The following is a 12,779-nucleotide window of genomic DNA, read 5'->3' on the forward strand; positions in this document are numbered from 1 at the left end:
AACTCACAGCCACCTGGGGCTCTCGGGGATCTCACTGGGTCCTGGTCCTTTGTTAAGGCTTTTTAGCTTCTGGGTTCCCTTTGAGGATGTACATAGATGTTCAGCAAATGCTCCTTCTTTTTTTTGCCCCCCCCCCCGGGAGAAAGTAAAGATAGGGAGAAAAGTAAAGATAACCACTACTGACTAAAAACCAAAGAGAGGAGATCTTCAAAATAGCTTATATACTATACCATCCCTTTAAACGCTACATTCTATGAACTTAGTCAGTCATGCTTTGATAACTTTTAAATCTTAAGTTTTACTGTTAGGAAAGATTCCGTTAGCATCTCCATGTTAAAACATCTTATTTATCAGAGTTCCATTCAGAGTCTTTCAACCTTCATTTCTTCTTGTCTTGACTCTTCCGCAGTTTGTAAGGACTTTTAGGAGCCGCTGCACCTTTCTCCGACAGAGAGTCCTCTCCAGAGGACCCCGAGTCCAGCTCGCCACTGGACTTACTGTCCTTTTCTTCTTTATCCACCTCCTCTAGCTCACCCCGCTGTGCTCTCAAAAAGTCTCGTGCTTTTGCCACAGAGTCAATCTTTTCTTTCTTTTCTTGGAGTTTAAAGGTATAACCACCTATAGCCAATTGCGTTGGTTTGAAGAAAAAGGATTAAATCTTTATACTTCTTTCTCCGTTGTCTTATTTCAAATGGAATATCTTTCAAAATCTGAATAGTCTTGTCCTCAATTCTCAAAGGTGTCCCTGCCGTCGCTCTCAGGATACAATCCCTTACGTGCCTCTTCGAGAATCTCACCACAATTTCCCCAGGCAGATTATTCTTCTTTATGTATATGGAATAGGACCTGTAGACCACATCCATTTCGCTCATAAAATAGTCGGCCTTTAAATCTGTCACTGGGGCCAATGCTTCACTCATCATATGCTTTAGATTCTCTCCTTTGCTCTCTGGGACATCCTGGAAGCGAAGAACCAGATTTGCTTTTTCCATTTGTATTTGTAAAAGCTGTTCTTCTGTTGAGTTTGACTTCTTTTCCAATTTATACACCTTTTTCTTCACCTTTTGTGTGGTGGCGTCAACCTCTTTCACTTTCTCTGTTGTTTGGTCCAGGATTTTAAGTGTATCGTTGATTTGTGTCTGCTGGGTAGATATGCATTAATTAATTTTAGACAGCTGCTCTTGAAGGTTAGTCATCTGCTCCAGCAGGGGGCGCAGGGACTCTGCCATCATTTTAGCCAACTCAGTGGTTCCTTCCGGTCTTGGACTCTCAGCTCCTTTCGTTTGTAAAAGCTTCTCCTTCTCCGTCCTCTTCCCCGCCATCTTTTTCGATTATTTACTTTCGCCCAACTTTTAAAAGTCTCTGAATTTGTCCTCCACCGCTCATGCGTGCCTTGGTAAGTCTTTCCAGCAGTTTTTTTAACCGCTTTGCTTCTTCTCCCCCCCGATCTTGCTTAGAGTTTGTGCGCCTGGGAGGGGCCCCTCCCCCGCTCGCTTTGCCCTCTAGTCCATGGGGTTTTGGGGGAGGTTTCTTTTTAGTTTATCAAATCGCTACCATCTGACTCACGTTCATTATTGGCCATCCGACCTCTTTTACTTTCGTTTTCCACCGCTCGATCTCCTGCGCTTGTCCCGGCCAGCTTCACTAATTCTAAACGGACACAGATGGAGAAGCGCCTCGATTCCCCAGCATCATGCTGGGGAAGAGGCAACCTCTCAGAAGTCCCTTGGCCAGGAGGCGTTTGCCAGTCTCCTGGGGGGAGTGTGATACATCGCCCCCCCTCCTTTCCTCCTGCGCTCAATTTCACCCCCAGGAGGTCCGGGAGGTGCGACTGCTCAGTGTGCAGCCATCCACCGAAAGTCCAGCAAATACTCCTGACACAGCAGATTAAAAAGAAGTCTCTCTGCATTTATTCAAATCATTCAAATACTGAAGAGTGTTTGCTGGGCAGAAACAACTCACAAATCACAACATTGGCAAAATAACAACAACACTATACTTGTGCTGGGCAGAGGCTGAGTCTCTGAACCACTAAATACTTGCAGGCTTCCTTCTGTGCGGGTAATCTTAGAATTCAGCTGTCTCACCTGAAGGCTTAAGAAAGAGAGTCCATTCTGATGGGAAGAGTCCTTGGTATTCTTCTTGAAGCCCTCCCAGGCTTTGATCCGAATCTTCTCTGATATTGCTGCCATCCTGATGGCTAGCCTCTTGAGACTGACTGACCTCTCCCATTTGTCAGCCCTCAAGACCCCTGTTAGCCAATTAGGGCATTGTTGGTTAATTCCCATTGCTAGCTGGCGACCAGATAAAAGCATCCCATGCCAGCTGGTCAAGGCCACCAGGTGCTTTTAATTAATGCTCAGCCCCAACAGGCTGCAACTAACCCGTAAAAACTTATAGCTTGATTGCACTAAATGAAAGCCTCAAAATCTATAAGTTCCGATCTTTACAATGTGTGTCAATCTCTGTCTTTAGTTTGCCATGATTGTAAGGGGGAAATTCCTGAGGGGGGGTGAATGGCTGAATGTGTGAACTGCTTTCTATCGTAGGCATCGTAAATCTTTTCAAGATACCTCCCTGTCTAGGGACAATCTTGAGCTGAACTGTCCCAGCTTGCTATTCTTGATAGTTTGAGCATTGCCCTTCTTTGGGATTGGAATGTAAATTGACCTTTTCCAATCCTGTAGCCACTGTTCTGTTTTCCAAATTTGCTGGCATGTTGAATGCAGCACTTTAACAGCATCATCTTTTAAGACTTTGAATAGCTCAGCTGGGATACCATCACCTCCACTAGCTTTGTTGTTGGTAATGCTTTCTAAGGCCCATTTGACTTCGCACTCCAGGATGTCTAGCTCAAGGTCAGTGATCACACTGTCGTGGCTGTCAAGGACATTGAGGTCCTTCTTGTATAGTTCTTCTGTGTATTCTTGCCATCTCTTCCTAATTTCTTCTGGTTCTGTTCGGTCCATACCATTTTTGTCCTTTACCATGGCCAGCTTTGCATGGAATGTTCCCTTGATTTCTCCAGTTGTCATGATGAAGAGATCTCTAGTCCTTCCCATTCTATTGTTTCCCTCTATTACTTAGCATTGTTCATTCAGGAAAGCCTCCTTATCTCTCCTTGCTGTTCTATGGAAATCTGCATTCAATTGGGTGAATCTTTCCTTTTCATCTTTGCCTTTCACTATCCTTCTTTCCTCTGCTATTCATAAAGCCTCATCAGACAGCCACTTTGCTTTCATGTATTTATTTTTCTTTGGGATGGTGCTGGTTGCTGCCTCCTGTACAATGTCACTAACTTCCGTCCATAGTCCTTCAGGCACTCTGTCTATCAAATCTAGTCCCTTAAGCCTATTCTTCACCTCCACTGTATATTCATCATGGCCTAGTAGTCTTCCCAAATTTCTTCAGTTTAAGCCTGAATTTTGCAATGAGTAGCTCATGATCTGAGCCACAGTCAGCTCCAGGTCTTTTTTTATTGACTGTATAGAGCTTCTCCATCTTTGACTGCAAATTATATCATCAATCTGATTTCGGTGATGTCCATCTGGTGATGTAAATGTGTAGAGTCACCTCTTAGGTTGTTGAAAGAGGGTGTTCACTATGACCAGAGTGTTCGCTTTACAAAACTCTGTTAGCCTTTGCCCGGCTTCATTTTGTTCTCCAAGGCCAAACTTGTCCATTATTCAGGTTATCTTTTGACTTCCCACTTTAGCATTTCAGTCCCCTATGATGAGGAGGACAATTTTTTTTGGTGTTAGTTCTAGGAGGTGTTGTAGGTCTTCATAGAACTGTAATGGTCTTCTGAGTTAAATTCGCCCATTCCCATCCACTTTAGTTCACTGATTCCCAAGATGTCAATGTTCAGTCTTGCCATCTCATTTTGGACCACATCCAACTTACCTTGATTCATCAATCTTACATTCCAGGTTCCTATGCAGTGTTGTTCTTTGCAGCATCGGACTTTCCTTTCACCCTTTGCTCTTCCCCAGTAGCATATTGGACACCTTCCGACCTGAAGGGCTCATCTTCCGGCATCATCTCTCTTTTGTTACTGTCCATGGGGTTTTCTTGGCAAAGGTACTGGAATAGGCTGCCATTTCCTTCTCCAGTGGGTCACGTTTTGTCTGAGTTATCTGCTGTGGCCTGTCCATCCTGAGTGGCCCTCCATGGCATAGTCCGCAGCCTCACTGAACCACGCAGGCCCCCTTGCCATGTCAAGGCAGTGGTCCATGACAGAGTTTTTCTGTGTATTTAAGGCCAAATCTACATGTTACAACCGTGTGTTGCAGTAACCCAAAAGTCTGTTCTGAATTCTTTTCTGTTTTAAAACAAGCTGTTAAACAACCATTGCATACTTTTCTATATAATAGGTGCCCTATTCCATATAATAGGGTGGATCCTGCCCTCCACTGAGCAAAGTTTATCCATTCATTCAGTCAGTCAGTCAGTCAGTCAGTCAGTCAGTGGCTCTTCCATTGGAGGAAAAGCCACTTAAATTGGAGGAAGACTCAATCAGAGGATATTTGGATTAACACCCTGTGTGTCATTTTGGTTGAGGACAAACCATGAAAAGTGGACCCTCCTCTGATTCAATTTTGGCTAGACAGGTTGTGGGCTCAGAGAGACTGAAGGCCCTAGTCTGTTATATATTCATAGACTATAAGCAGGGAAATAGTACTTTCTTAAAGAAACAAACAGGCACAAAAGCTGTGTTGATAATTTTTGCTTGGTAGACTGGAGAAAAGTCAGAGTTTTACATCAGCACCATTTGGGATAGGGATGGCCATGTAGCCCTTTAATATCTGAGTATTCATTTTGTCTTTTGGCTGCTGAATGGCACCAGGATTTCATTTCTTAGACATTACATCATTATCTTCTTGCTCAACCTGGAAAAGATGGATAAGGGCCTCAGATCAAATTAAATATGGAAGTGTTTACGCCTGGCTTGTCCAGGGAAAGCAAGTTGGAGGCTGTACAGTTTAATTTTGTTCATCTGGTAGAGAATGGTCCATTTTAGATGTATTTGATGAGGAACAGCTATCACGCTAAATTGCAAACCTGTTCTGATCTTCCAGCCAGGGAAAAGTATGTTACTGGATCAATGCACTGACTGCATGTGCAGCCTACAAAGGGGACTGATTCTGAAATACAAATTGACATGTGAAAAAACTACCTGCAAACCTTGCCCCAAGGTAAGGGAGAATGTTATGGCTGACCAGCCCTACTTGCTTTTGATTGTCTGGGATCCATTCCAAACTGTGGTGTGTGCAGTACTTTGCACTCACACCTCTGCTAGAAGACACATATTTTTCTTCATAAACTTTGCCAAAAGTCATGAAGACGTGCCCTGTGTCTCTTATCTCATATTATGCGATGCCTTGGATCGTATGAATAGTTTCCATACCAGCTCCAGATATAAAATGCCTTTGCTGTGAATAATATAATTTTACACAGCCTTCAAAGAGCATTCAAAGGCTATAATGCAATCCTTTTTGACTAATTGATTATAAATCAGAGTCTGGGCCTTCCTGCATGTTGCATGGCAGCGAAGCCAGATGCGCAGCCACGTGGTCCACAGAAAACTGTGACAAACCTATCAGATAACACGTTATTCTAAGCATGGGCTTTTTCTTTTGCACTCTGCAAACTCCATGTACACTTTTTAAAAACCCTTAGCTATAAACACTAAGATGTAATTTGGGAGGGTCAGTAGCAAACCCTGAGTGTTGCTCATAGCAAGTCACAGGTTCAGTCTCTAGCATCTCAAAGGACCTCAGGCAGGGTGAGGATGGGAAAGATTTGCCTCTGAGGTTTTGGAGAGCCACTGCCAGTTAGATCTGGACAAGTGGTCTAACTTTAGGGTTGCCACCTCTGGGTAGGGAAATTCCTGGAGATTTTGGGGGGCAGAGTTTAGTGAGGGGAGGGAGATTAGCCAGCAACTGAGTCCTTCCTTCAAAGCAGCCATTTTCTTTAGGGGAACTGATCTCTCCAGTCTGGAGAGCAGTCGTAATTCCGGGAGATCTCCAGGTCCCACATGGTGGTCAGCAACCCTGTCTGAGTCAGCATTTGGTAGCTTCCCATATTGCCCTCAGATACATTGTTTTATAAGTCCCTCCAGAAATACTTAAGATTTTTGTGTGTGTGTGTGGCTAGCCCAACTGAAATGTGATCTAGTGATCATAAAGAAGACAGATTTCCCTTGGATAAGCTCACATCACAACACTGGAAACCCTAAACTGTTGTTTCCACAGGCACATCAAAAAGCCCCTTTAACATTCTGGTTTTCTCTGTCTTCACTAGCAGAAGATTCCAAATTGTTTTCAAAGACAACCCCCACACTGAGTGTAGGGCACTTTCACAGATGCTAAATAATGCCATTTCAGTCCACTTCAGGGACCGTTTGCAAGTGGATTTTGCCATTTCACACAGTAAAATCCTTTTGCAAAGAGCATTGGAGGTGAATTGAAAGTGCATTATTTAGTGTGTGTGGAAGCTAACATTAGACTGACAAAGCTTGTGTGGTTGAGGCCTCAAGATCTACAGTTTCTAGGAATGGTTAGAGCTGCTCAACCAGCATCTTAAAGACTAACAAAATTTGTGGCAGGGGATGAGTGTTTGTGAGTCACTGATTACTTCTTGAAGTGACCAGTGACTCACGGAAGCTCATCCCCTGTCACAAATGCTGTTAATCTTTTAGCAACATGTGCACCCCTTTACAGATGTTTTAGTTGAGAGAACTCCATGCTAAAACATGCTAAATTGCAAACTAGGATAGTATGGTTGTGCTAATACGTAACAAGCCTATTTTCTATGTTAGTTCCAAGGTTTCAGTCAGAGTAATGGTTGTTTTTCTTTTACTGCAGAATTACAGAATGGAAACCGTCCCTGGCTCCTGCTGTGGTAAATGCTTGCCAACGGTGTGCGCTATACGGCTGAGGGATAGGACCATACGGTACTTGAAGGTCAGCTGATTTCATACATCTGTCTCCGAATTGGTGGGCACCTCCGTCTACCACCAATTTAACATTATTTCAAATTATTGTTGAATTCGGAAAAAAGTCTATTTTTTGTATATATTTTATTGTGTTGAAGTGAAAAACTACATTCTTTTGCCAAGTCAAAATGGGAAAATACTTGGAAGGCCTTCTTAAGTTGGTACAGGAGAAAGTATATTGTGACATCACAGGACTCCATTTTACACGGCTCGTTCCTTCTTCAGGTGGTACAGAGGCCTACGAGTCAGGCAGAGGCCTGGTCAGAGCCCTCAAGCCCAGGCTTGCCAGTGGTGGGTTGGGAAATTCCTGTAGATGTGGGGGCGGAGCCTGGGGAGGGCAGGATTTGAGGAGGAGCAAGACCATAATGCCACAGATTCCATTGTCCAAAGTAGCCATTTGCTCCAGGGGAACTGCTCTTTCTAGGCTGGAGATTAACTACAATTCCAGGGGACAGCCAGGCCTCACCTTGAGGCTGGCAACCCTGCTCGAACCACATGTGGGGCTTCCGATGTTGTGCCACCAACATAATGCTGCATCCACTGGTTTGTGTCATGGAGGCTTCAGGTCATTCTCAAAACTTTCACTCAGATATCTTTTGAGACTAGACTCATATTGTTTAAGTTTTTGTCTCCTATTCACAGTCAAGTAGGAGGATGTTGGAGCTCAGTGACCTGTCTCTGCATCTAGAGATCTGCATATTGCATAAGACACAGTGGTATACCAGAAATATCCCTTTTTTTTCCTTAATGAGTTCAGCCTTCCACAAGATCTTAGGAATTGCATGTAGCTTTGTTTTGCCTCATACTTTAGTAAAAAAAGAAAAATGAATGGACTACACTGGATTCACCCGGGTCTTTGGATCTACATTAGACATGTTTCTGATTTTTTTAGACTCCTTTTTCATTGCTGATATCTAGGGAAGGAAGGTATCCAAATCATTGCTGAATCATTGCCTTTGTGATTGCATTGTCTTGGCCCAGCAGGCAGAGGAACAGCAAGTTCTAGAGGTCTGGACCTCTCACATAGTGATGTTTGATTCTGCATCTCCTCAAGGTGACCTCTTGATATCTGCACATCATTACTGGATGGAAACCACTGCTTCAGCCAATGCAGATTTTGGACAGAAGGTCCTTTAGCAGATTCTGTGATTTGTTCAGCAACAAACAGATCTGATAGAGATCGGAGACACTGTGGTCTAATACTCTTTCTTCTGCTTATCCTCTTCCCAAAAGGGGAGTGGAGGGGAGATGTGGTGCCCCCCACTTCAGTTGGGTGGTCTGCTGTCCGATTCCCCACGCATTCAAATAAATCCACGTTTGAAGAACAAAGTAGAGTTTATTATAAAGCGATGATAGATCAGAACACAAGCATTGTTAGGAATAACTACAAGCCCCCTGAGGGAACATAATAAAGGAACTTTGAGCCAGGTAAGGACCAATGAGTCCACTTCCTGCTGGCGGGAAGACAGATAAAACGAGCGCCCAATTCCTTGGGAACACAACGGTTCTGTAACATAAACACCAGTTCAGTTCACAGGCATGATATACATAATAAGCCAAGCAATGCCATCACTCCATCCCACCTCCAGCTGGTTGACCTTGAGCAGTTCCGCAGATGTAGCAACAAAAGACAGTAAACACCTACACAGGAAAGTACACGGGGGATGGGCAGGGTGCAAAGTAACACAGAAAATGAAGACAGCATCTTATGGCAGCTTGCTGACATCTGCTGAATGGAATTTCAAGTCAGGGAGGAAGTTTGCTTTCTGTCTTCTAAGTTTGCATATCAGGACGCTCGACTTCCGGCGGCACAGCGCGGCGACGGGCGGGGCTCGGATTGCTCCGAAATGCCCGACTCTTTTCTGCGCTTTTTGGGGCCTCCCGGAGCTCGGGAGAGCCCCGCCAGGTCTCCTGGGGGGAGAACTGGAGCAGGGGGTTCTGTTGTGGCCCCTCCCATGACTGGCAACGCGGGGGATGTCCACTTCTTACCCCGAAGCAAGCGTGGATTGTGAGAGAGAACATGGTCCACAGCTGCTGCCTCCCGTTTGTTTTTATTATACGTAAATTCGCATGGACGACAAAGCAACATATGAGATGATTATAAGTACAGGCGTATTTAGGTTGAAAGAAGAAGATTTATCCCGAGTTAAAAGTTGCAAAAAAAGAAAAAGAAAGCGGCCAGGAAGAAAGAAGGTAGGAGCTAAGTGTGGCGGAATATCTTGACTTTACTCCGGGGCAACTGTTGTTACTCTCTTGGGACAGGCGTATTGAGAGGTAACGGACTGCTATTTAATTTTGAAAGATGAATGAATCTATAGTGGAAATGGATGATAATATGCTGGTTAAGGAGATGACGGTGGAACAATTTCTAAGTGTATTGAAGGTTGGAATCCAAAAGGGCATTCAACAAGCATTGGTAAATTTACATGAAGCCCTTAGGATTCCAGAGTGGGCTGAAAATCAAGAACACGAAGTACAGAGCCCAGAGACAATTTGTGGGTACCAGCAAGAGAAGGAAGGTGCAGGATTGTTATGTTCATTGACCTTAAAGCGAAATAAGAAAACAACAAAAAGGAGACATCAGAAGAGGGAGAAGATAAGAAGAAAGGTGCAAAGAATTCTGTTTTAAAAGAAGAGAAAGAGGAGAAGGGAAAGACAGGGACGACTTAAGTGGAAGACTAAAAAGGACAAAATGGTTTGGAAGTATGACTGTTTGGAAAATACTGAAGAGAGATTGAGAATGAATTACCATCTGTGTAAAGGGAAAAATCATGTAGACATGCTGCTGCGGAGAAAAAAGCTGCAGATTCATAGAAGGCAAATTAAATTATATGAAAATGTTGTATTTTTTTGTTTGTTTCTTTTCTTGGTTTGACTATGGAAGAAATGGATTGAATAGACTTGTGTATCTTGCTGTGGAAAAATGAATTGAATAGATTAGAGTCGTAATTGGTGAGGGCTAGCTGATATGAATTAAAGGGGGTGGTAATATTTAATTTAATTAATGGAAAAAAGCTTATTAAATTTTTGTCTTGCTGTGTCCTTTTTGTCTACATGTTATTGGTGTTTGTTGGTTTTTTCTGTATTTCTCCCTTATTTATTCTAGAAAATGGGTGAATAGGATAGAAGTATATAGAATGTGTTTTGGTAGAAAGGAGAAAGGAGATAGTACTAGTAGCAGAGAAGGCATTGTGTTGTATAAAAATGTGTAATTATAATGACAGATCATAAGGGAAATATATGAAGTGGAAAATTTAGGAAATGAATTGAGAATATATTGATTATTGGTGAAAGATAAATTTATTTATAATTTCTATATTAGAGACGGTTTGAGTACAATCCTGATATGTGTAGGGAGATAAACAAGGAAATTTTGAAAAAATCATAAAAATAATTTAAAATAATAATAAAAATAAAAATTAATCAAAGGAATACATGATATATGTCTACTACAGAAAGTGAGGATGTTGGAATTAGTAGGAAGTTTGTTAGAAGCCTGTTAGGAGGGAGCAATGAGGAATGTAAAGTGGATGTTATATTTACAGAAATTAGTAACTTATAAAGAAGTGAAGTGTATTAGAAAATCTTATCATTATTATTCAGTGATTGATTGGAAGGAAAATCTATGCTGATTTGGTTGATATGTTGCTATTTAGAATATAGAAAACGTATAAGAAATTAATTGGACGTGTATTAATAATATGTTTGTGGATATGTGCATGATTGTGAAAACCCAATAAAAATACTATTAAAAAAAAAGAATAAGTTTGCATATCAGATTGTCTTCTTTATTCTCTTGTTTGTTTCTTAACAACCATTTGCATTGGTATGGTGGTCAATTTGGTACCTTGAGAGTGTGGGGTTTTGGGGGGGGGGAAGTCTCCCTAGCACCATCACATCTTGAAGGAGGCGGGGGATTCTTCTCTCTGGAGGAGACAGGAAATTAGTGTCAAACCCAACCTCCAAAGTCTGTTGGATCCATCTAATCAAGGAGTCATCCTGTCCTTGAAGAGATGCTCATGGTAATTTCAATTCCATTCTAGAACCATGTAGATTAGTTGATACACAAAAGACATTGCCTTGCTTTCTTTGTAAGGACCAGAGTAGAATATATTGCATCCTCGAGTCTGGCACAGGGATGTGGTGCCATTTTAGACCTTTTTTTATTTCTAGAATCATCGGAGGAGGCCTAATCCTGATGGAGACTGTGGCACTGGGGAAGCACATGAGGGACTCCTGAGTCCTCCCGGTGCTGTTTTCAACAACCAAAATGGTATTTCAGGGCTTGAAAATGGCACAGGGAGACAGGTGCCCCCTGTTCCCCATGCCCCCCTCCAGTAATTTAAAAAAGGCTTTTAAATGATTCTGCATCCTTGTGCTGAGATCGGGGCCATGGTATTGTCTAGTTTGGCCCTTACTATAAGGTATAATAAAAATTAGACCACCCATTTAGCATCATCACTGTATATACTGTATATGTAGTCGGTTATGGTTCCCTGCATGCTATCCACAATACATACAACTTAACTATACAGGCCATAAGTGCACATGCTCAGATACAACACTTCTTTAAACAAATGGAATAATGGGTTATTGCCCTATATAGCACATATGGCATCAAATATGTGGGGCGGTGGAGTGTGCTCCTGTAAAACAGTTGTTGGACTTCTACCCTCATCCGCTGTCTTTGTAGGGTTTTTTCTTGAAAAGTGTGATTCATTAAAATTACATTTGTTTTGGTATAACTAATGGCTCTGAAATCTTTTTCAGCCAAATGAGACAATCCAAGATGGGTGTGACAGCCATTCTTGTAAAATCAATGAGGAAGGAGAGTTCATATGGGAGAAGAGAATCACCGGATGCCCACCGTTTGACTCCAATAAATGTTTGGCTGAAGGAGTAAGTCGTAAACCAAGTGGCATACAGAACATGTCTCAACGGATTGTGGTTCTTGTTTATACAATGGTGCTTTACAGAGTATACATACATACATAAATTTTATTGCATTAGCTTAAAGCCTTAGCAAGTAACACCAAAAACACCCCCCAAAAAGTTAAAACCGTAACACAAAAATCATAGTAACAATCAAAACTCTTAGTATCCATGACAACTTTATAAACAATTATTAAGATTGTAACAACAACAGCAATTTAAGTTAAAAACAGCGAAGATTCAACCAGTCAGCCTGCATAATACGTAAGTTTATCCATTAGCCTCATTAACAGTTAATAATTTTGGCAAAGCCTTTATCACCTGAGCAACAAACTTTGCCATTTGCAGCATTACCCATTTACTTTTGTTCGCAAGCAATATAATTAATCTGTCATTACAGAGTATATTAATGATGATGACATGTTCTTGCCCCAGGGAGCTTACTGCATCATAAACTGCTGGAGTTTCTTCTAAAAGATATTGGCTTGGATCTAGCAATGTGCAAGAGGAAATGTGAATGGACTTAGCACAGTGCCACTTGTGCAAGATCTCGTGCAGCACCTGGCACTTTCCACCCTTTATATTACTGTGCGCAGAAATTGGTTGCAGGGCTTTTCTTGTAGAAAAAGCCTGGCAGGAACTCATAATAGGCCACACCCAGCAGCAGAAACCTATTAGCATATTAGGGCACACCCCTGACAGCTCAGTGCATTAGCACTTTAGGCCACACACCCCATGCCTTCCCTTGGCTTGCCCGGGCAAGCCCCCCCTTGAAGGGAAGGGAAGGCAGTTTAAACTGCCTTCCCTTGGCTTGCTCGGGCACCCTACGGTTGCGGGGAGCTTGGGCAAG

At 42.4% G+C, this 12,779-nt stretch overlaps 1 protein-coding gene across 1 annotated transcript in view; it reads left to right on the forward strand.

Annotated features, from left to right (window-relative positions):
• LOC107114512 (von Willebrand factor-like) overlaps positions 1-12,779 on the forward strand; it is a 53,661-nt gene that overhangs the window by 24,303 nt on the left and 16,579 nt on the right. Inside the window, exons 7-9 of the mRNA XM_015416025.1 lie at positions 5,079-5,195; positions 6,867-6,965; positions 11,768-11,896. Coding sequence (XP_015271511.1) covers positions 5,079-5,195; positions 6,867-6,965; positions 11,768-11,896 — 345 coding nt within the window. The remainder of the gene's footprint in view (positions 1-5,078; positions 5,196-6,866; positions 6,966-11,767; positions 11,897-12,779) is intronic.

The sequence above is a fragment of the Gekko japonicus genome, unplaced genomic scaffold (genome assembly GCF_001447785.1).
Source record: "Gekko japonicus isolate JY-2015 unplaced genomic scaffold, Gekko_japonicus_V1.1 scaffold159, whole genome shotgun sequence".
In the NCBI taxonomy this organism is placed as follows: domain Eukaryota; kingdom Metazoa; phylum Chordata; class Lepidosauria; order Squamata; family Gekkonidae; genus Gekko; species Gekko japonicus.